This window comes from Odocoileus virginianus, chromosome 2 (genome assembly GCF_023699985.2).
Source record: "Odocoileus virginianus isolate 20LAN1187 ecotype Illinois chromosome 2, Ovbor_1.2, whole genome shotgun sequence".
NCBI classification, from domain to species: Eukaryota; Metazoa; Chordata; class Mammalia; order Artiodactyla; family Cervidae; genus Odocoileus; species Odocoileus virginianus.
The window spans coordinates 13,841,453-13,865,492 of NC_069675.1; the positions used below are offsets into that span (position 1 = coordinate 13,841,453).

Consider the following 24,040-nt stretch of genomic DNA (forward strand, 5'->3'; position numbering starts at 1 on the left):
ATGAATTCGGATATTTTTTCTTTCATTCTAAATCTATTCTATTTTGTTCTTTAAACTGCTAGTTACAATTCCCTAAGTGTACTTGACTACACACTAGTGACTTAACACCCACAGTTTGAAAAATGTATCTTCAGAGGGAAGATAAGAGTACTATTAAAGAAGGGCTAGACGAGATTCTTCTCCAAGAAAGCAAGAAAGAAATGGTGTTAGGGATAAAAGTAGAAGAAAATGAATATTGAGTCACAGTTGTGAGATTAAGGAATAATAGCAGAAGTACACAGCCTCACTTATGTAGAATTTTTGCCCAAAATGTTTAACCTAAATCTAATCATGCAAGTGGGTTTACCAGGTGGCTCATGGTAAAGAATCTGCCTGCCAATGCAGGAGATGCCAGTTCCATCCCTGAGTCAAGAATATCCCATGGAGGAGGAAATGGCAACCTACTGCAGTATTCTTGCCTGGGAAATCTAATGGACAAAGGAGCCTGGAGGGCTACAGTCAATGGAGTGGCAAAAAGAGTTGAACATAACTGTGCAACTAACCAACAACACATATATATGTATATGTATATGGTGGTTTAGTTGCTAAGTCATGTCCAACTCTTTCAAACCTGTGGACTGTAGCCCACCAGTCTCCTCTGTCCATGGGATTTGCCAGGAAAGAATACTGGAATGGGTTGTCATTTCCTTCTCCATGAGATCTTCCCTACCCAGGAATCAAACCCAGGTCTCCTGCATTGCAGGCAGATTTCTTTGCCAACTGGGCTACGAGGGAAGTCACCCATATACATACATACACACACACACACACACACACACACACAACACACACACACACACACACACACACATATATATATATATATTCTTTTTCAGATTCTTTTCCATTATAGGTTTTTCTAATAAGATATTGAAAAAAGTTCCCCATGCTATTCAGTAGGTCACTGTTGTTTATCTATTTTATATATAGTACTCTATATGTGTTAATCCCAAATTACCAATTTATGGCTCCCCGCTTTCCCTTTTAATAATCTTGTTTGTTTTCTATGTCTGTGAGTCTATTTCTGTTTTCTAAATAAGTTCTTTTGCATCATCTTTTTTAGATTCCACATGTAAGTGACATCATATTATATTTGTCTTTGTCTGACTTACCTCACTTAGCATTGTTAGGGGAAGCACACTGACTGAAACCACCCACGCTGGCCAGGAACCGTACTAACCATATGCATGAGTTACTTTACGACAGGAGGTCCTGGTAAGGAACACAGAACTAATAAGCCACCACCAACCAGGAGAATTCAGGCAAGGTCAAAAGGAGACACCGCATGTCCTTCCGCCTCCCAGAATCCTTCTTGCTGGCATCCATCTTGGCTGAGTGATGCGTGCACCACGAGAAAGGTCCCTGAGTCATAACGATTGGCCAAAGACGACCCAGAAACGAATCCCATCACCATAACACTCGAGACTGCAAGCCACATGGCAGAGCAGTTCTCCTGGTTTCGCTTACCCTGCCGCTCTCTGCCCAAGTGCCTCTCCCCAATAAAGCATCTTGTTTTATCAGCACATATGTCTCCTCAGATAATTCATTTCTGAGTGTTAGACAAGGGCCCATTCTTGGGCCCTGGAAGGAGTTCTCCTTTCTGCAACAGTATCTCTAGGTCCATCCATGTTGCTGCAAATGGCATTATTTCATTCTTTTTTACAGCCAAGTACTACTTCAGAAGCTTCCCAGGTGGTGCTAATGGTAAAGAACCTGCCTGCCAATGCAGAAGACGTAAGAGATGCAGATTCAACCCTTAGGTCAGGTAGATCCCCTGGAGGAGGGCATGACCACCCACTCCAGTATTCCTGCCTGAAGAATCCAGTGGACAGAGGAGCCTTGTTGCCACAGTTCATGGGGTTGCGAAGAGTCAGACACAGCTGAAGTGATTTGGCATGCCTGCACAGATTTCAACTGCATATATGAACCACATCTTCTTTATCCATTCATCTGTCACTGGACATTTAGGTTGCATCCATATATTGGTTATTGTAAATAGTGCTGCAATGAACATTGGGTGCACGTGTCTTTTTGAATTAGAGTTTCTGCCTTTTCCAGATATATACAGAGGAATGGGATTGCTGAATCATATGGTAACACTATTTTTAGTTTTTTAAGGAGCCTTCATGTAATCTGTGAATTTTATTTATATTTCCTCCCAGTTAGGTTGCCCTCCGAGATTTGAAAACTTCCCCTAGACTCTCCCATGAGAGGGTTTCCTGGTGTTTGGAAATTTCCTCTATTAAGACTCCCTTCCCGGGATGGGTCTCTGTCCCTAGCTCTTTTGTCTCTCTTTTTATCTTTTATATTTTGTCCTACCTCCTTTCGAAGATGATGGGCTGCTTTTCTGGGCGCCTGATGTCTTCTGCTAGCGGTCAGAAGTTGTTTTGTGAAGTTTGCTCAGTGTTCAAATGTTCTTTCAATGAATTTGTAGGGGAGAAAGTGGTCTCCCCGTCCTATTCCTCCATCATCTTGGCTCCTCCCCGTTAAGGAGCCTTCATACTGCTCCCATAGTGGCTGCACCAATTTACATCCCCAATGGTGTAGGAAGATTTCCTTTTCTCCACATCCTCTCCATTTATTGTTTGTAAACTTTTTGATGCTAGCCATTCTGACCTGTGAGTGGTGGTACTTCATTGTAGCTTTGATTTGCATTTCTCTAATAATTAGTGACATTAAACATCTTTTCACATGCCTGTTGGCAATCTGTATGTCTTCTTTGGAGAAATTTCTATTTAGATCTTCTGCCCATTTTTTAATGGGTTGTTTGTTTTTTGATATTGAGCTGTATAAGCTGCTTGTATATTTTAGAAATTATGCCATTGTTGGTCACATCATTTGTAAATGTTTTCTCCCATTCTTTGTCTTTTTGTTTTCTTTTCTCTTGTATGGTTTCCTTTGCTGTGCAAAAGATTTTACATTTAATTCGGTTCCATTTGTTTATTTTTGCTTTTGTTTGCATTACTCTAGAATACTGCTACAATTTACGTCATGTCAAAGAGGGTTCTGGCTATGTCCAGTTTTCCCAACACCACTTATTAAAGAGATTATTTTTCCCCATTGTATATTCTTGCCTCCTTTGTCATAGCTTAATTGAGCATAGATATGTAGGTTTATTTCTAGCCTTTCCTGTGAAGAAGGAATTCATAGGGCCTGGACTCCATCTCAGGCCTGTCTGTGCTGAGCGTGCTAGGCTGCCTCTCCAATGGACTCTGAACTCTGTGCTTAGCGCCTGTGGGAATGACAATGGAAGGATAAGACCCCCTCTGGGCAGGGGAATCTTGAAGATCACATCCAGGTTAAGAGAAAAACAGACACTAATCACCCCTGCCTCCAGACAGTATCTATCGGAATGTAACCACAGGCTTATCAGTTATTAACTGGTTGGAATATAATCACGGGCTTATTGATTATTAACTGTTTGAACACAGAACACGTGAATGATGGGGTTATTGTGATTGTATTTACCCTTCCTTTGTAAGCCTCAAGGGATTTGGGCTGGTGGGTTTGGACACGTACACATGGGGTATAAAAGATTTTCACAAATGCTGGTCGGGGCCCTTGGCTAAGAGGAGACTCTGCCTTGGGCCCGCCGGTGTAACAAACTGCACTCCACTATCTGCATTGTCCTTCTAAGTGAGTTTGTTTCCCGGAAAGCATGGCTATAACACCTGTTCCATTGATCTATATTTCTATTTTTTGTGCCAGTACCATAGTACTTTCATTACTATGGCTTTGGAATATAGTATGAAGTCAGGAAGCATGATTCCTCCAGGTCCAGTCTTCTTTCTCAAGATTATTTTGGCTATTCTGGGTCTCTTATATTTCCGTACAAATTTTTTTGTTCCAGTTGTATATAAAATGCCATTGGTAATTTGATGAGAATTGCACTGAATTCATAGTTTGCCTTGGGTGGTATTGAAACCACTCACCTCAAATTGGGACTGGAACCCATGTGCTGGGACTCAAACCCAGCCAAAACTCACAGTCTTCCAACTGAGATCACATGCTGATTTCAGGGCCTAGTGAAGCTCAGGTTCTTGATGTCTCACCACAGAAAGAATTCAATGAGAGACAACGTGATATATAAAAAGTGGATTTATTCAGAGTGAAATACACTCCACTGGCAGAGTGTGGACCATCACAGAAAGAAAGAGCAGCCTCAAAATGTGGTGTGGTTAGCTTTTATGGGCTGGGTAATTTCATAGGCTAATGAGAGGGAGAATTATTCCAACTATTTGAGGGAAGGGGCAGAGATTTCCAGGAGTTTGGTCATTACCCCAATTTTTGGTCTTTGATGGTTGACCCTAGAACTGTCATGATGCCTGTGGGAGTGCCATTTAGCTTGTTGATGTATTATAGTGAGTATATACAGTGAGGCTCAAGGTCTAGTGGAAGCTGAGTCATCCACCTATTTGGCTCTAACCCATGTATCTTGTGTCCTGGAGCTATATCATTCTTTTAAAGGTTATACCCTGCCCCCTTCCCTCTTGTTTCAGTATTAACAATATTGATTCTTTAAATAAAAAAAAAAACAAAATGTCTCTCCATCTGTTTTTGTGGTCTTACAATTTCTTTCATTAGCGTCTTACAGTATTGGGAGTAAACATATTTTAAAAGATGTAATAGCAGTGAATCCACCACTTACTCCAACCCACACTGAAACAGGAGAGAAGTGGTCAGGGCACAATCTTTAAAAAAACAACAGCCACAGGACATGACAAAGATTCAACTTTCAGTAGACCTTGAGCCTCAGTATATGCTCATTGTAACACCTCAGGATGCTAAATGACACATCCACAGGCACAATGACAGTTTCAAGGACAACCAGAAAAGGTCAAAAAGTGGGCAGTAGCCCAATACTTGGAAATCCGCAGCTCTTTCCCAAAAAAGAAGAGACATTACTTTGCCAACAAAGGTCCATCTAGTGAAAGCTACGATTTTTCCAGTAGTCATGTATGTATGTGAGAGTTGGACTGTAAAGAAAGCTGAGCACTGAAGAATTGATGCTTTTGAACTGTGGTGTTGGAGAAGACTCTTGAGAGTCCCTTGGACTGTAAGGAGATCCATCCTGTCCATCCATCCTAAATGAAATCAGTCCTGAATATTCATTGGAAGGACTGATGCTGAAGCTGAAACTGCAATACTTTGGCCACCTGGTGCCAAAAACTGACTCATTTGAAAAGACCCTGATGCTGGGAAAGATTGAAGGTGGGAGGAGAAGGGGACAACAGAGGATGAGATGGTAGGATGGCATCACCGACTCAATGGAATAAACTGAATGAGTGGAGGAGTTCAGTTCAGTTCAGTTCAGTCGTTTACAACCCCCTGGACTACAGCACACCAGGCCTCCCTATCCATCACCAACTCCGGAGTTTATTCAAACTCATGTCCATTTGTAACAGGTGGGAAAGGGGCAGGGCATAACTTTCAAAAGAATGACATAGCCCAAAGACAACATAAACTGATTAGAATCAAATGGGACCAAGATGGCAGACAAGACTAGACCTTGATCCTGAATCAGCAAATGAAATGACACACCCAAAGGTGCCAAGCCAGTTCCAAGGCACTGTTAAAAGACCAAGGAGTGGGCAGTGGCCCAAATCCAGGAAATCTCTGCCCCTTTCCCAAAATAGTTGGAATAGCCCTCCCACTCATTAACATATGAAATTATCCAGCCTATAAAAACTAACCATGCCACATTTCACGGCCACCACATTCACCCTCTGCAATGGCCCACACTCTGTCTGTGGAGTGTGCTTCTCTCTGTATCTGAATAAATCCACTTCTTACCCATCACTTTGTCTCACTGAATTCTTTCTGTGATGAGACACGAAGAATCTGAGCTTCATTAGGTCCTGAAACCAGGTACAGTGGGTTTTGGCTGGGTTCAAGTCCCAGCCACGTAGGTTCAAGTCCCAAAATGGGGTTTGGCTGAGTTCAAGTCCTAGCCATGTGAGTTCGAGTCCCTATCTGTGGTAAACAGTTTTACACTGAGTCAGTGATGCCATGCAACCATCCCATCCTCTGTCGTCCCCTTCTCCTCCCACCTTCAATCTTTCCCAGCATCAGGGTCTTTTCAAATGAGCAGTTCTTCACATCAGGTGGCCAAAGTATTGAAGTTTCAGCTTCAGCATCAGTCCTTCAACTATTCAGGACTGCTTTCCTTTAGGATGGACTGGTTGGATCTCCTTGCTGTCTAAGAGACTCTCAAGAGTCTTCTCCAACACCACAGTTCAAAAGCATCAATTCTTTAGCACTCAGCTTTCTTTATAGTCTAACTCTCACATCTATATATGACTACTAGTAAAACCATAGCTTTAACTAGATGAACATTTGCTGGCAAAGTAATGTGGCTTTTTAATATGCAGTCTAGCTTGGTCATAACTTTTCTTCCAAGGAGCAAGTGTCTTTTAATTTCATGGCTGCAGTCACCATCTGCAGTGATTTTGGAGCCCCCCCAAAACTAGTCTTTCACTGTTTCCATTGTTTCTTCTTCTATTTACCATGAAGTGATGAGACCGGATGCCATGATCTTAGTTTTCTGAATGTTGAGTTTTAAGCCAACTTTTTCATTCTCCTCTTTCATTTTCATCAAGAGGCTCTTTAGTTCTTTGCTTTCTGCCATAAGAGTGGTGTAATCTGCATATCAGATTATTGGTATTTCTCCCAGGAATCTTGATTCCAGCTTGCACTTCATCCAGTCCAGCATTTCTCATGATGTACTCTGCATAGAAGTTAAATAAGCAGGATGACAATATACAGCCTTGATGTACTCCTTTCCCGATTTGGAACCAGTCTGTTGTTCCATATCCAGTTCTAACGGTTGCTTCTTGCCCTGCATACAGATTTCTGAGGAGGCAGGTCAGGTGGTCTGGTATTCCCATCTCTTGAAGAATTTTCCACAGTTTGTTGTGATCTACATAGTCAAAGGCTTTAGCATGCTCAATAAAGCAGAAGTAAATGTTTCTCTGGAACTCTCTCGCTTTTTCAATGATCCAATGGATGTCTGCAATTTGATATCTGGTCCCTCTGCCTTTTCTAAATCCAATTTTAACATCTGGAAGTTCACAGTTCATGTACTGTTGAAGCCTGGCTTAGAGAATTTTGAGCATTACTTTGCTAGCATGTGAGATGAGTGCAACTGTGCGATAGTTTGAGCATTCTTTGGCATTGGCTTTTTTGGGGATTGGAATGAAAATTGACCTTTTCCAGTCCTGTGGCCACTGCTGAGTTTTCCAAATTTGCTGGCATATTGAGTGCAGCACTTTCACAGCATCATCTTTTAGAATTTGAAATAGCTCAACTGGAATTCCATCACCTCCACTAGCTTTATTCATAGTGATGCTTCCTAAGGTCCACTTGACTTTGCATTCCAGGATGTCTGGCTCTAGGAGAGTGATCACACCATCGTGATTATCTGGATTATGAAGATCTTTTTTGTATAGTTCTTCTGTGTATTCTTGCCACATCTGAATGTCTTCTGCTTCTGTTAGGTTCATGCCATTGTGCCCATCTTTGCATGAAATGTTCCCTTGGTATCTCTAATAATCTTGAAGAGATCTCTGGTCTTTCCCATTCTATTGTTTTCCTCTATTTCTTTGCACTGATCACTGAGGAAGGCTTTCTTATCTCTCCTTGCTTTTTGGAACTCTGCAATCAAATGGGTATATCTCTGCTTTTCTCCTTTGCCTTTCACTTCTCTTCTTTTCACAGCTATTTGTAAGCCCTCCTCACACAACCATTTTGCCTTTTTGCATTGCTTTTTCTTGGGGATGATCTTGATCACTGCCTCCTGTACAATGTCACAAACCTCCATCCATAGTTCATCAGGCACTCTATCAGATCTAAGCCCTTGAATCTATTTGTCACTTCCACTGTATAAACATAAGGGATTTGATTTAGGTCATACCTGAATGGTCCAGTGGTTTTCCCTACTTCCTTCAGTTTAAGTCTGAATTTTTCAGTGAAGAGTTCATGATCTGAGCCACAGTCAGCTCCTGGTCTTGTTTTTGCTGACTGTACAGAGCTTCTCCATCTTTGGCTGCAAAGAATATAATCAATCTGATTTCGGTGTTGACCATCTGGTGATGTCCATGCATAGAGTCCTCTCTTGTGTTATTGGTAGAGGGTGTTTGCTATGACCAGTGCATTCTCTTGGCAGAACTCTATTAGCCTTTACCCCATTTAATTTTGTACTCCAAGGCCAAATTTCCCTGTTACTCCAGGTGTTTCTTGATTTCCTACTTTTGCATTCCAGTCCCTATACTGAAAAGAACATCTTTTTGGGTGTTAGTTCTAGAAGGTCTTATAGGTCTTCATAGAACCATTCAACTTCAGCTTCTTCAGCATTACTGGTCGAGGCATAGGCTTGGATTACCGTGATATTGAATGGTTTGCCTTGGAAACGAACAGAGATAATTCTTTCATTTTTGAGATTGCATCCAAGTACTACATTTCACTTTTTTGTTGACTATGATGGCTATTCCATTTCTTCTAAGGGATTCTTGCCCACAGTAGTAGATATAATGGTGATCTGAGTTAAATTCACCCATTCCAGGCCATTTATTTCACAGATTCCTAAAATGTCGACGTTCACTCTTGCCATCTCCTGATTGACCACTTCCTATTCGCCTTGATTCATGGACCTAACATTTTAGGTTCCTTTGCAATATTGCTCTTTACAGCATTGGACTTTACTTCCATCACCAGTCACATCCACCACTTGGTGTTGTTTTTGCTTTGACTTCATCTCTTCATTCTCTCTGAAGTTATTTCTCCACTGATCTCCTTTAGCATATTGGGCACCTACCAAACTGGGGAGTCCATCTTTCAGTGTCCTCTCTTTTTGCCTTTTCATACTATTCATGGGGTTCTGAAGGCAAGAATACTGAAGTGGTTTGCCATTGCCTTCTCCAGTGAACCACGTTTTGTCAGAACTCTTCACCATCACCCATCTGTCTTGGGTGGCCCTACACGGCATGGCTCATAGTTTCATTGAGTTAGAAAAGGCTGTGGTCCATGTGACCAGATTGGCCACTCATTAGCCTATGAAATTACTCACCCCTATAAAAACTGACAACCTCCTTAACCAAATGCCTCTTGTCTTCTGAAATGACCCACACTCTATGGAGTGTTTCACTCTACAGAAATCCACTTCTTACCTCACACTTTGTCTCCCCTGAATTCTCTCTATGATGATACATCAAGAACTTGAGTTTCATTAAGTCCTGAGATCAGGTGTGTGATCCCAATCAAAAGACCTTGGGTTCAAGTCCCAATCTGAGTTGCACAGTCTCACCATCATCACCGGTAAAATGGGACAGTTCTGTGCAATAAGAACCCACCAGGTACACCTGACCATGACACCACCTGATGATGTGAGAAATTCTCCAACTGATAAACCCATTTATACAATTTTAGACTAGAGAGGCTCATAGGAGTTGCCAGCTACAAATTGGCACTTGTCAGCGACTGAACAACAACAACAACAACAAGGGCATTTGCCATCTGCTATCTGAATCCTGTGCTGTTGAGTTGTTGACCTTAGACACACCCTGAAGGGAGTTCAGTTGGAGAGTGGGGCACCTTGTGCTCCAGGGAAACTGGTGGAACAGGTCTTTAGATAGTTAGATATTTTCAGGAACTCATTTCAGGATCCCAATCCTTGCACCTCCTCAAATCTAGAAGAGCACTATCATGATGACATCAGCTCCTCGTGACTAGCAGAAAACCTTTTGTCAAATAAGTGCTTGATTGCATTGAACTCCCCCTTCACCAAAATCACATATGTTGACATTCCTCCACTACTTTTGGAGGGCAGTTTCTCAGAACTCTGAAGTGCTGTCTCCCAGCCTGCAGTCATTTTGCCCAAGATAAAACTTAACTCACAACTCTCACATTGCGCATCTGTCAGGCGAGTGTATGCTTCTCGGTTCTTTGTCTCGTCACAACAAAGGTTTGGAGTGACAGACATTAAAGCCCTCGGCGCATCACAGCTGTTGGGTCTTGGACAAACCATGTTATAGCTCTTAGACAAATCAGTGTTACAGCTCTATTTTATTTAGAAGACAGCAGGCCAATCCATCTTCGAGGCGTGAGGGCATGTTGATCCAAAGACACAGAAAGAGTGCCCCAGCACACGGCGGGTGAGGTGGGGGGAGAGAGAGAGCACGCCCTTTGGCTGCTCTTTTCATATGTTTTTTCCCTTCCCCTGGGCCTGCCCTATGCAAATTGGGCTCAGGCAGGAGCGCTGTTCTACCTGAAGTCCTCACTCTGGTCCTCGGACCTTCCTTTGACCTTCCTCTGTTCTATTTTCACGGGCTTTACCCTTCCTTGTCTTTTAGCCACCCCCATTTTGGACTGCTTTCCCCTATTCTCACTACCTAGCACATCCTTTTTTAGCTGACAGTGGTGGTGGTTTAGTAGCTAAGTCATATCCAACTCTTGGGATCCCATTGTCTGTAGCCCACCAGGCTCCTCTGTCCATGGGATTTTTCAGGCAAGAATACTGGAGTGGATTGCCATTTCCTTCTCCAGGGGATCTTCCTGACCCAGGAATTGAACCCCGGTCTCCCACATTGCATGCAAATTCTTTACCAACTGAGCTATGAGGGAATCCCTTAGTTGACAGAGTACCATGTGGTTTTGGAGTCTATCAGATCTTATCTGAGTGTCATTTTGGCTGTTTTAGCTGTATGACCTTAGACAATTTGCTTGACTTCTAAAGCTGCTTCCTGGACAATGTGGAATTTAACCTGAACCCAGTGAAGGTTAAGAAATCCTCACACCCTTTGTGTTCCAAAAATACCTCACTGCAAGGACCCACCCCTCCCCATAAGACTTTGTAAGAGTGCAGATGCCTTCCTTGTTTACTTACTTGGAGGTCACACAGTCTCCATATTTTTATTGGTTGTTTTACAAATGAGTGGCTGAACTGCTTGTCCTTATTGATCAATCAGAATAAGACTTGTTATTGTTATTCTGTTAAGCTTTTCTCCCCTCTCCAGTGCCCTGAACTCTCTCCACCCTCAGGCTGAACCAGCATATAGCCCCTTAAAGGATCCTTCCCAGAAAATAAACTAGCCTCAGGGTAAAAGAATCTCTGATCCACTATCTAATCTCACCATCCTTTCATCCCACTTCCTTACACCTGGTTCTCTCTAGCTTTGTTTACTGCTCTGTGAAAGGAAAACCCTTTTTTCCTAACTCTGAAGAAATTTGTAGGTCTTTCGGTCAACATGGGCTCCCTATTGCAATAGTTACCTGACTCTTTAAAGTAGACTTCCTCTCCCATTACAATAAGTGTTTTAAACTAAAATTCCTCCTTACTAAGTCTGTTAGGGGAAGCATACTGACTGAAACCGCCTACCCTGGCCAGGCACCATAGTAACCATTTACATGAGTTGTTTTAGGACAAGGAACAGGGAACTAATAAGCCTCCACCAACCAGAAGAGTTGGGGAAAGATCAAAAGGAGACACCACATGTCTGGCCTCCTCCCAGAATCCTCTTTGGCCTCCATCTTGGCTGAACAAAGCATGCACCACTAGGAAGGACTGAGTCAGAATGATTGGCTAAAGACAACCTGAAACTAATCCCATCACCATAAAACCTGAGACTGTGAGCCACATGGTAGAAATGTTCTCTTGGGTTCCCTTGCCCTCCTGCTCTCCACCCGGGTGCTCTTCCCAATAAAATCTCTTGCTTTGTCAGCACATGTGTCTCCCCGGACAATTCACTTCCGAGTGTTAGATAAGAGCCCAGCTTCGGGCCCTGGAAGGGGTCCCCCTTCCTGCAACAAGTCTGGATTCATTTTTTATTTGACAGTCCTTTGTTGAATGAGGATAATAGTATATCTGGCACACAATATGTGCTCAATAAATGGAAGCTGCTATTGCTATCACCAAAGATAACATCCCAAATCAGAAAGGTGAGGCCAAGCTCAGCTACCAGCTCGGTTCCAGCTCTAGAGCCTACCCTTCCTGCCACCAAGGCCCCAAAGACCAGGGCCCAGATGATGGGGGAAGCCGTGTTTGGACTCTATCATTTCAACAGGGTATGAAAAACACTTGACAGAGTCAGAAAAATCTATGTCTACTCTCCTTCTGACAGTCACCTACTGTGTGACCATATGAAATCCCTTCGTCTTTTTAGGACCTGGTTCATGAGAACTTTGATTTGGATCAAGAGTTTTCAAACTGTGCCCAGCAGCATTCTAGGGCTCCACAAGAGAGGCCCTAGTATTTCACACATCTCAAAATTCTAATTTTTAAAATATGTTTAAATACTTTCTGAGCTAACCTTCAAAAAATACCTGCTCAAATATATTCTTTGCCCTATTTTAACCCACAAGACATCATTAGTTATTTTGCCACTGGGTTAACTAACTCTGGCCTGGGCTCTAACTAAAGCTTCTTCTGCCACCTTTGCTTAGTGGAAGGCCATCCTGATACTGCAAAAAAAAAAAAAAAAAAAGCAATTGGAAAAGATCACAGTGTCTAACTACTCATACAGTGAAATCAAGGTTGCCTTGAATCCGTGCAGGTAAAGTCAAACCAAGATGTACACTGGATCTGAGATTGCTATAGGGATATAGGAACATCATTCACAACCCTGAGCAACACAGCCTCATTGTTCTAAAGCTGTGCTGTCCAACAGAACTTTCTGTGATGCAGGAAATGCTCTGTGTCTATATACTGTAGTCAAGTTTGCCTAGTGAACACTTGAACTGTGGCTCATGAGACTAAGGAGCTGAATTGCTTTTACTTACATTTAATTTAAATTCAAATAACTAATAACTTGGCCAGTGGCTATCTGGATTGTCTTTAAAATAAACAATTCTTTGAAATTTGAACTTGGAAAGTTAATTTAGACTGTTAAAATAACATCTTCATCTGTTCTTCATATTGAAGTTTTCCCCAGTTGTCACGTTTGAAAACAAATGATTCTTCTAAAAATTTTGCAAAAGCAAACATCTCTAGGAACTCTTTAACTTCTATGATTCTTCACTAGAGACACAGATTGTTACCAACCTGGGCCATAGGACTCTTTAATCAATAGAAATTGATAAGAGACCAGACAAGAATTTCAGGCAAGACTTTATTGCAGCTTGTGCTGCAGCAAGAGGGAGGGAGAGAAAACAAGAAGTAGGTCCCCGAGGAGAGATGCTTGTGTCCTTAAACAGGGTAACAGTGGGATGGGGGTGGGGGGCAGTGAGGATCCATGGGTTGGGCAGGCGGCATACCTAGGTGGTCTGCCCGCTCCCTTGATAATACTGAGTGCAGGACCTTGTGCAGTACCTCACTTTCGCCCCAGGCACCTCAGAAATAGCTGTTGGTTTATGGCCTTTTTGTATCCTATTGTTCATAATTGCCCCAACTGCACATGCATGCAGTTATTTTCAATCGCCTACAGTTTCTTTGTATTCTTTGGCTCAAGCAGACATTTGTTCAGGTGCAAGCCCTTCAGTAGAGGGTCTCAGGTCCAGCTGTCTCAAGATGATATTTCACTCACAGAAGAGACTCCTCCTGGGATACTTTGCTCTGTAAGTATCAAGATGTCTATGATTACATGAAGAAAGGACTAGACTAGTTTGGCCTGGCCTGAGTGGAGGCAGACATGATCCAGGGGCAAAAGTCACAGAACAACCACATGGTGAGATAGTCATGGATTAAATAACTTGTCTAGGGCTTTCCTGGTGGCTCAGTGGTGAAGAATATGCCCGCCAATGCAGGAGACACGAGTTCAATCCCTGGTCTAGGAAGATCATACATGTCTTGGCACAACTAAGCCCATGTACCACAACTATTGAGCCTGTGCTCTAGAGCCTGGAAGCCATGACCACAGAAGCCCGAATGCCTTAGAGCCCACGGTCCTCAACAAGAGAGGCCACTGCAGTGAGCAGTCTGCACACCGCAACTAGAGAGTGGCCCTTGCTCACAGGAACTAGAGAAAAGCCCCCACAGCAACAACGACCCAGCACAGCCCCAAATAAATAAATAACTTGTCTGAGATGACATCACTGGTAAGGGGCAAAGTAGAACTCAAATCCAGATCTGTCAAGTTCTCAACCACTGGGCTGACTTCCTACTGACTGCAGCACTCATGGGTGTATTGTTTAACAGAGAAAATATATAAGAGGAACGCTTCCACAGCCACGTGCTTGCCAATCTGCATTATCTCCCTGGAACTGGGCTTTAAACGTCTCTAAGGAAGGTGAGCCCTCTGACCCACCAGAGTTGCAGACAGGTAAGGGTGAGAGAAGTATCTGTTTTAGGTGAAAACACCTCAAGTCTCCTCAGTCTTGTCATAAACTCACCACAAAACATCCCACATCTCCTCTTGTTCTCTTCAGTAACCAGTAAGCTCATTGTTCAATGATCTGGTTCCAAATAATAATTCTTAGTAATATTCTTAAAATTTCTCAATAATAATTCTTTGTATTAAAAAAAGATTTTCCTCTGAGGACCTAAAAGTACTCTATTCTATTCCCTGAAACCAGCCAATGAATATAGATTTGCTTCCCTCTTTTTTTTTTTTTTTTTCTTTTCATCAGATTAGGAAACTGAGGCTCAGAGAGATGAAGGCTGAGGGACTAGGGGGTTGGTAGGACTAAGAACAACCTCTAGCCAGGTCCCAACCAGATTTCTCCCATCCCTTGCCTAGTGTCCACACCCCCTGGGGTTTTAGTTAGAGTTATTTCTCCCAAAGGGGCTTGGTTTTGCTCCATCTTATCCAAAAGCCCTTCACCAAGTTACCCAGAATCTTCCCAAGTACACAGAGTGGGCCAGAGGCCACACCACCCATCAGGTAAACTTGAAATGGAGAAAATTTACACAAAGATAAGCGATCACCTTCCCACTCGTTACTGTCTTCAGCAAAATTTCCCTGATTATGTGTGTGTGTTGTACTGTTATTAGTGCTAAGGAAATTGGAAAGAACAACACGACATTCTCAAAAGGCTCACCAGCTAGCAAGGGGTAACAAAAAGGAAAGGAAGCAGTTTAATCATTTGACGAAAGCACCTGAAGAGTCAGGTTTACCTTGAGTTGTATGGCCTTGTTGTTCAAGGGGAAACACTGAAAATGGTCTTTGGTCTATCATAGTCCCCATCACTTGGCCCACACAGGCACTTACCCAGACTAGCTTCACTCAACTGGCGCTGCCTCTAGGACCCAAAATGCTGGTGAGATTGAGACCCCTGCTTTGTTCAAAAGACACTGTGATAGGAAAAAGGCAGAAAACGTAAAGCCCTACAGGAGCATTCAGGATAAGACACCAATTGTGTGGCATCTAAACTAAGTCTCCAGTAGGAGCCCACAAGATGAAGAAGAGAGGCGGGGAAGGGCAGCTCGGACAAGGGGTACAGCGGGTGGTCCGGGGACCCGGGAAGGCTGCTGACATGTCTGGGGACTGTCAGTGGTTGGGCACGGCGGACATATGGTAGTGAGTAGAGAGACTGCTGTTGGAAAGGTAGGTTCCAGAAGGTTCTGATGGGCCTGGTAGTCCGTCTCTAAGGCATCAGAACTTTCCTCTGTAGACCTGCAGACCTTGAGCAGACACTGGATTGGGAGAACTAGAAATAATTCCAGATTAACAGGATAGAAAGCTCACTAAAGTTTGGAAAACTCACTAAAGTAGCCTGTAACAGGAGGGCCTGGAAGCGTGCGTGCCTGCATGCGTGGTCACTCAGTCCTGTCCAACGCTCCATCTCCATGGACTGCAGACGCCCAGGCTCCTCTGGCCATGGGATTGCCCAGGCAAGAATACTGGAGTGCGTTGCCATTTCCTCTGCCAGGGGATCTTCCCCACCCAGGGACTGAACCGAATCTCCCGAGGCTCCTGCATTGGCAGGTGGATTCCTTACTGCTGAGCCACCAGGGAAGTCCTAATAAATGAATGCATAGGTGGGGGAAGGGGTTTTCCAGACAGAACTGTTCCAGAAGCTCGGAAACAGCTCACTGCTGACATAAATGCTTGCTTGTCAATTGAATATCTGTAGCTCCCACATTGCACCTTTGAAGCTAACAACTTCTTATTAGAAATGAATGCATAAATATATCTACCAACAATCCAATGATTCCACTTCTAGATATTTATTTGCCCAAGAGAAATGGAAATTTAGGTCTACAAAAGATTTGCTCAGCAATGTTCACAGTTACCACTTTACTCAGGATAACTGGGAAGGGCCCAAATGCCCATCAACAGGGAAATGGAAAAACAAATTGCTGTACCTCCATTCAACAGAATACTATTCAGCAGAAAAAAAGAACTGAAGGCTCAGCCTCAAAAGTGTTATGTTAGGTGAAGGGACCAGAACCCTCAAAAAGTATATAGGAATGAATGGTTTTTATATAAATACATATATTCTAGAAAAGAAAAGGATAATCTGTAGTGAAAGAGTAGATCAGCGGTTGCTTGGGGTCAGGAGCAATTGGGTGAAAAAGGGCAGAGGTTAACAGGGAAAGGTCATGGCCTGTTAAAACTCATTAAGTTGTTTATACCTAAGATCTGCACACCTATCTGTTACATGAATCATATTAAATAATTTTTTCACCTTGCTGTATGGCAGAGATTGGCACAACACTGTAAATCAATTATCAGTTCAGTCATGTCCGACTCTTTGCGACCCCAGGGACTGCAGCACACCATGCATCCCTGGCCATCACCAACCCCCGGAGCTTATTCAAACTCATGTCCATTGAGTTAGTGATACCATCCAATGATCTCATCCTCTGTTGTCCCCTTCTCCTCCCACCTTCAATCTTTCCCAGCATCAGGGTCTTTTCAAATGAGTTAGTTCTTTGCATCAGGTGGCCAAAGTACTGGAGTTTCAGCTTCAGCATCAGGCCTTCCATTGAATAATATTCAGGACTGATCTCCTTTAGGATGGACTGGATGGATCTCCTTACAGCCCAAGGGACTCTCAAGAGTCTTCTCCAACACCACAGTTCAAAAGCATCAATTCTTTGGCGCTCAGCTTTCTTTATGGTCCAACTCTCACATCCATACATGATTACTGGAAAAACCATAGCTTTGACTAGACAGATCTTTGTTGGCAAAGTAATGTCTCTACTTTTTAGTATGCTGTCTAGGTTGGTCATAGCTTTTCTTCCAAGGATCAAGTGTCTTTTAATTTCAAGGATGCAGTCACCATCTGCAGTGATTTTGGAGCCCAAAAAATAAAGTCTGTCACTGTTTCCATTGTTTCCCATCTATTTGCCATGAAGGGATCGGACCAGATAGCATGATCTTAGTTTTCTGAATGTTGAGTTTTAAGCCAACTTTTTCACCCTCCTCTTTCACTTTCATCAAGAGGCTTTTTAGCTCTTCTTTGCTTTCTGCCAAAACGGTGGGGTCCTCTGCATATCTGAGGGTATTGATATTTTTCCCAGCAATCTTGATTCCAGCTTGTACTTCCTCCAGCCCAGCAGTTCTCCTGGTGTACTGTGCATATAATTTAAATAAGCAGGGTGACAATATACAGCCTTTCCTCATTTGGAACCAGTCTGTTGTTCCATGTACAGTTATAACTGTTGCTTCTTGACCTACATACAGATTTCTCAGGAGGCAGGTCAGGTGGTCAGGTATTCCCATCTCTTTTAGGATTTTTCAGTTTGTTGTGATCCACACAGTCAAAGGCTTTGGCAAAGTCAATAAAGCAGAAGTAGATGTTTTTCTGGAATTCTCTTGCTTTTTCTATGATCCAACGAATGTTGGCAATTTGATCTCTGGTTCCTCTGCCTTTTCTAAATCCAGCTTGAACATCTGGAATTTCATGGTTCACGTACTGTTGAAGTCTGGCTTGGAGAATTTTGAGCATTACTTTACTTCAGTTTTAAAAAAATAAACAAAAATTAATTTAAAGAATTTTAAGTAAGAGAGGGGAACAGGGACCCAGACAGGTAAGGAGACACAGAACCGTTTGGCACTAACAGAAGTGCGCGGACCTGGTAAAGAATCCCCGCGGGGTGGGCGGGGACGCCGGGGGCGGAACCCGAAGCGCGGCGGGAGCGGGCCCCCAGGAGTGCAGTTACTCCTCTCGGACGCTAGGGGGCGGCGTGGGCCGGGGAAGGGCGCGCGCGGTGACCCGGGAAGTGGCGACGAGGGGGCGGGCTCGTGCGCGGGAGTCCAAGTGGGCGCCGGCGCAGCCGGGAACCGCGCGGGTCGCCATGGCGGAGCTGCAGCAGCAACTCCGGGTGCAGGAGGCGGTGGACTCCATGGTGAAGAGTCTGGAGAGGGAGAATATCCGGAAGATGCAGGTAGCGGGGCTGGAGCCGACCCAGGTTGGGGGAGGGGGGAGCGAGTACGGTCCGGGATTTCCTGCCCCTTTCCGCAGCCGCTTCAGGATCCTTCCGCACGACTGCCTCCCAGCCTGCAGACCCGGGTCGGGGTGTGCCTGGGGTCGTCGCTGCGTCCTTGGAAGCACTGGTCACTCTTAGAACTGGAGCTTCGGCTGAGCGAATGAAATCTGTGCGCCCTCGCCACGCGCAAGGCCGTTTGCCCCCCAGGCCAGGCGGGGGAGGGGGTGTCCCCTCGGCCAGGGTTGAGAAGCCCCCTGGAGTAAGGTGTTCAGCCTCCCCCACCTGCCCGTCTTGCGCGGCCGCTTCTCAGGTGAGCAGCCAGAGCCCGTCCAAAGAGCACCGCCAAGGTGAAGGACCGGAAAGGCGACAGTGCTCGGCCTCCTCAGTGGCCTGGTCATGCTCGGCTCACGCAGCACTGCCTTACATGCTGTTCAGCTTTGATCCCCTGAAGGTTGTGCGGCTGTTGATCCCACTTCCCTAACCGCCTGGTGGGTTTCGCTTGTAAAGGTGCCCCTGGAGTCAGTGGACCAGTTGCCCCCTGGTGGATGGTTACTAGATCGCTGACCTCTGAACCCTGTGGTTTAGGCACCTGGTTCTCAGAACTTGTCTCCATCTCATCCTCCGCCACCCTCCTTGTCCACCCAGCCTTCGGTTCAACAACTGCCAGTGAGCTAGGAGCAATGAAACATTGCTAGGTGCCGAGGATAATGTTTCCGGTCGCGGGTTTAAGCTCTTGGTATCTGTTGTAAGGAGAGGTGCAGGTGTGATGCGCCTGCTCGCCTCTGCTGCTCTCGGCGGTGGTCATCTCTGCCCTCCCCCAACAGGGCCTTATGTTCCGGTGCAGCGCTGCCTGTTGTGAGGAAAGCCAGGCGTCCATGCATCAAGTGCACCAGTGCATTGAGCGCTGCCATGCACCGCTGGCTCAAGCCCAGGCCCTGGTGACCAGCGAGTTGGAGAAGTTCCAGGTGAGGAATACCCCAGCCAGACCACTCCAGCCCTCGGTGTTGCTCTTTTGCAGATGACAAGCGTTGGTTCAGAATTCTTGGTTTTAGTGTCTTGTTTCTGTGTTAACATCTGTGACAGTCCTATGTCCAGCTAGTCTTTACAGGGTTTCAAATTCTGGAAAAAGTCCTAGAGGTTGAGTGCTGTAAGAATTTCCCATAGAAACAATGCAAAAGGGAATTCATGACCAAGAGCCTTATGCTTTTTTCCCCCCATAGACATCAAATATACGTATACTGTACAGTATAAAGCTTTGTAAAGTATGTTAGTTCATTCTTACAATAGCAGAATCCCCAGGAAAGTGGAATAAGCCAGTCTTTAAAAGGTACAGATTAGAGCAAGATCCTACCATCGTTTTATGGGTTTTCCCACCCACGGTGCCCCTACTTGCTGTATCCAGAGGGCAGCTCCTGTGTCACCAAGGAGCAGTCCTTTACATGAAGCATTATTTTTGTTGACTCTCTGATGCCTGACTCGCAAGCCTCTCTGAGGTCACTTAGAGCCTCCTCTCCCCACACCCTGCCCCATATTTCTCTCTGGAGAAGCAAAGGGTGTCCCCAGCTTCCTTTTACTCCCTTCCTCTGGGTATACTTTCCTGAAACTTGGGTGAAAGAGGGCCCACTTCTGAATCAGTGTTTCATAGCCTGGAATTCTGTTCATGTGGACAAATTTATATCCAATGTGAAACATTTTTATATTCTATATAAAATTCATCAAAATGACTGGTACTGTAAAAGGATAACTTCTCCAAGATCCTGAAACTCCAAAGGGTTTCTTTGTGTTTGACACTTTATTTTACAGGTCTTTCAAAGTTTGCTTCTTGAACTACTATACAGCTTTCTCTTCCATTCACTGTTCAGTCCTGTAATCAGACTTACTTATCCATCGCGCCAGGCCCACTCTTGCCACTCCCCTCCATGGGGCTGAATCCAATGGACATTTCTCATTTCTCTTCCTCATCTTACTCAGTCTACCTGCATCATTGACACAGTGGATCACTCTCCCCCTTCTTTAAAAATCTTTATTCATTTGGCCACCAGGATAGGATAGTTCACTCTCCTGGTCGTGTCGTTTCCCACCCCTCTCACCCCCAGCTCCTTTCTTATTTTCATTTACTGTCTTTTTTACTCTCTCCAACCTCTGAAGAGGACTGGAGTGCCCAGGGTTATGCTTGGACCTCAATCTAGTTCTGTCGTCTCATAGCAAATATCTATATGCTGACAACTCCTGCATTCATATCTTTAGACCAGCTTCACTCCTTATCCAGATTTCATATATCCAGCTGTTTCCCCAGCGTCTTCACTTATTTGTTTGTCCATCTCCCTCCACTGGAATATCAGTTCAGTGAAAGAAAGAGCTTTACCTGTTTCACTCATTGCTATATTCCCCAACAGTAGAGTCCCTAGCACATAGTAGAAGCTCAATAAATATTTGTTGGATTGAGTATTTTTCTGTAGCTATGACAGATCTTATAAAATCAAGGTGTTTGAAAATCTCTAGTTGAGTAACAGTAGCCTCTAGTTCCTTCTTACTTCCTGGAAGGGACTTCTTACGATTTATTCAGTCATTCAGCTGCTTTCTAGTAATGCTTTGTCTGGGCCCTCATGGTGCCACCCTCTGTTTTAATCAGGACAATCTTGGTCAGTTCCACTATAGTGTCCCTTTAATTGATCAAGATAATACATGTCAAGCCAAAACATGTAATATAGACCATGGCACGTGATAAGCACTTGGCAGATGAAGGTCAGCCTTTCAGTTTTTCTACCCTTTTCCTTCTTGCCACAGGACCGCCTGGCCCGGTGCACTATGTATTGCAATGACAAGGCCAAAGATTCGATCGATGCGGGGAGTAAGGAGCTTCACGTGAAGCGGCAGCTGGAGACCTGCGTGACCAAGTGTGTGGATGACCACATGAACCTCATCCCAGCCATGACCAGGAAGATGAAGGAGTCGCTCTCATCCATGGGGAAATAGCTGCCTGCTAGTGGCCATCAGGGCTGAGGGCAGGAATCGATTTAAAAGGAGGAATGGGGGTTTGGGTCTTTTAAGGAGAGTTAAGGAATGAGGAAATTAAGGATGGCAGCAAGTCTAAGGCCTGTGTTTCTTTCCTCTGGACGCTGGTTCCTTTGTGTTTCAATCCTAGAAAGTGAAATGGAAAAAAAACGGTGCTAAAATTTGGGTCACAGATAGCACAGGAGGTTTGTTGTGAGCCTGAATTTCATGTGGCAAGTACTTCTGCCAATAGGGAGTCTCCCTTGTCCCAAACCAGGGCCCTCGGAGGTACCAGATTCTCTTATTGCACAGATACCAAGAGGCCGGCAGGTTCATGTAACCTGCTTGTGGTCCAGTGGAGTATGAAAAGAGGTGTTTCTATTTGTTGCCCACCTGCTGTTTACCAGAAGGATCACTACAACATTTTCCACAAACTAATAAAATCCATGCAGTCACTAATGTCGAAAGGGGCAGGGGGCTTTACGGGGTTTGTTTTGCTTGTTTTTCTTTTATAGACAAGGGCATGATGTTAAGATGTAAAGTTGGGAGAGGCAGTTTGGATAAGAACTTTGAAAGGGTCCCTGCAGGTACTCATTTCTCCATCAAGATGTGGATGTGTGTTTCTTAAAATTCTCACACATTACATCATTCAGCCTGGAGACCCTGCAAAAATGTAAGAAGGGATATCACACTGGTAAGGGAAGCAAGTGTTCCCTCTCACTGGCAGCCATGGTGGGCCCTGAGGCCGCCGGCAGCAGAGTCAGCCAAGCGACAAGACAATCTTACAGTGACACTCGGCCTTGAAGGGAAACTGGATTTTGACAGTATTATATGCTCATATTCAGGAACAAACAGTGAAAGAGGAACTATTAGCTACTTAAATAAGAGGGTTGTGATGTACAGGCTTTGGAAAAATCTGTTTGTCATGAAACAAAATGAAAGCCTAAACCCAGTGTTGCTTACTTTGCCCCCTGAAATAACAGAGCTTTGTTGAGACAATCCCCTGGCAACAAAAAAGTCAAGGGAGGAGACGTAAGCAACTCAGGGGTGAACTGTGGCTCCTTTAGAGTGATAAAGACTGCCCTCCATTACCAAATACCACTTTTGCCAGGGCCTTTGCTACATGTATTGTTCTTGCCCCAGTTCTGGCCCCTTATCATTTTGATAAGGACCTGGTTTTTTTTTTTACCAACTTAGTACTTGAAATGATAATATTGTCTGTTTGCTGTTTCAAGACTGTGATATATTTTCCTAGTGGTTTGGTTTTCAAAATAAATAAGACTTAATTTTCTTCCACTATTGTGTTTTTTTCCTTATATCTGGACAGTGAATATACAACTTTGTCAGGATACTTCTCTTTGTAATGTGTGAAATAAATTTAAGATGTCCCAGGGAGTGAAAAATATGTTATAGTCCGGGTGCTTGTAGATGAGAACTTTGAGGATATACTAGAACACTGCGAATGTAAGTCTGTTAATATAAAAAGACAAACTGGAATGCTGAAAAATTCAATATGCACAGGTCTTGCTTCCACCGTGGAACTAGGCAGGTGGCCCTGCACGTCCCACACCCCTCGGTCTGTTGTCTGTGTTTGCCTTATTCTCATTCAGAGGCTGTTACTCTATCCAAGAGCTCACATATCCTACTGTTCAAAAGACAGGGTTACACCTCAGGAGAAAAGCTGGCTGTTCTCACGGCTCCTTGCAGGAAGTCTCTGGCCTCCACGGTTCATCCTTTCCATTTCCTCTGCCTGAAGAGCCCTCTGGCCACGCCCAGCATATGTAACTTCTACCCATTAGAGGCAGGCAGGGTAAGTGCTCTCCAAAGATGTGCTCACCCTAATCTCTGGATCCTGTAAATACACTGCCTTGCAAGGCACAAAGGACTTTGCAGATGTTAATTAGGTTACAGACCTAAAATGGGTTGATTAGCCTGGATTTCTTTGAGCCCATATTTTGGGGGGAGGAGAGGGCAAGAATACTGGAGTGGTTGCCATTCCCTTCTCCAGGAGATCTTCCCAACCCAGGGATTGAACCTGGGTCTCCCACGTTGGAGGCAGACGCTTTACCATCTGAGCCACCAGGGAAGTGAAAAAGTTGGCTTAAAGCTCAACATTCAGAAAACTAAGATCATGGCATCTGGTCCCATCACCTCATGGGAAATAGATGGGGAAACAGTGGAAACAGAAACAGCGACTTTATTTTTTTGGGCTCCAAAATCACTGCAGATGGTGACTGCAGCCATGAAATTAAAAGACGCTTACTCCTTGGAAGGAAAATTAAGACCAGCATAGATAGCATATTAAAAAGCAGAGACATTGCCAACAAAGTTCCATCTAGTCAAGGCTATGGTCTTTCCAGTGGTCATGTATGGATATGAGAGTTGGACTGTGAAGAAAGCTGAGCGCCGAAGAATTGATGCTTTTGAACCGTGGTGTTGGAGAAAACTCTTGAGAGTCCCTTGGACTGGAAGGAGATCCAACCAGTCCATCCTAAAGGAGATCAGTCCTGGGTGTTCATTGGAAGGACTGAGGCTGAAGCTGAAACTCCAGTACTTTGGCCACCTCATGCAAAGAGTTGATTCATTTGAAAAGACCCTGATGCTGAGAGGGATTGGGGGCAGGGGGAGAAGGGGGCGACAGAGGATGAGATGGCTGGATGGCATCACCGACTTGATGGATATGAGCTTGAGTGGATTCCGAGA

General features: G+C 44.3%; 1 protein-coding gene and 1 non-coding gene across 3 annotated transcripts; one reads left to right on the forward strand and one right to left on the reverse strand.

The window, feature by feature from the left end:
* Positions 1–18,132: 18,132 nt before the first annotated feature.
* Positions 18,133–22,633, forward strand: FAM136A (family with sequence similarity 136 member A). Of its 2 annotated transcripts, none has more exons than XM_020895536.2 (3): positions 18,133–18,301; positions 19,168–19,308; positions 21,131–22,633. In XM_020895536.2, exons 1-3 carry the CDS (start codon positions 18,212–18,214, stop codon positions 21,317–21,319), a joined length of 420 nt encoding a protein of 139 aa, XP_020751195.2. In that variant the 5' UTR covers positions 18,133–18,211; the 3' UTR covers positions 21,320–22,633. The 2 variants fall into 2 exon arrangements, with proteins under 2 accessions (XP_020751195.2, XP_020751194.2); XM_020895535.2 differs by lacking the exon at positions 18,133–18,301 and adding an exon at positions 18,342–18,653.
* A 718-nt stretch (positions 22,634–23,351) lies between these two features.
* On the reverse strand, positions 23,352–23,423 carry TRNAW-CCA (transfer RNA tryptophan (anticodon CCA)). The gene has a single exon. It is a non-coding gene; the product is annotated as a tRNA-Trp (tRNA).
* Between the last annotated feature and the right edge of the window lie 617 nt (positions 23,424–24,040).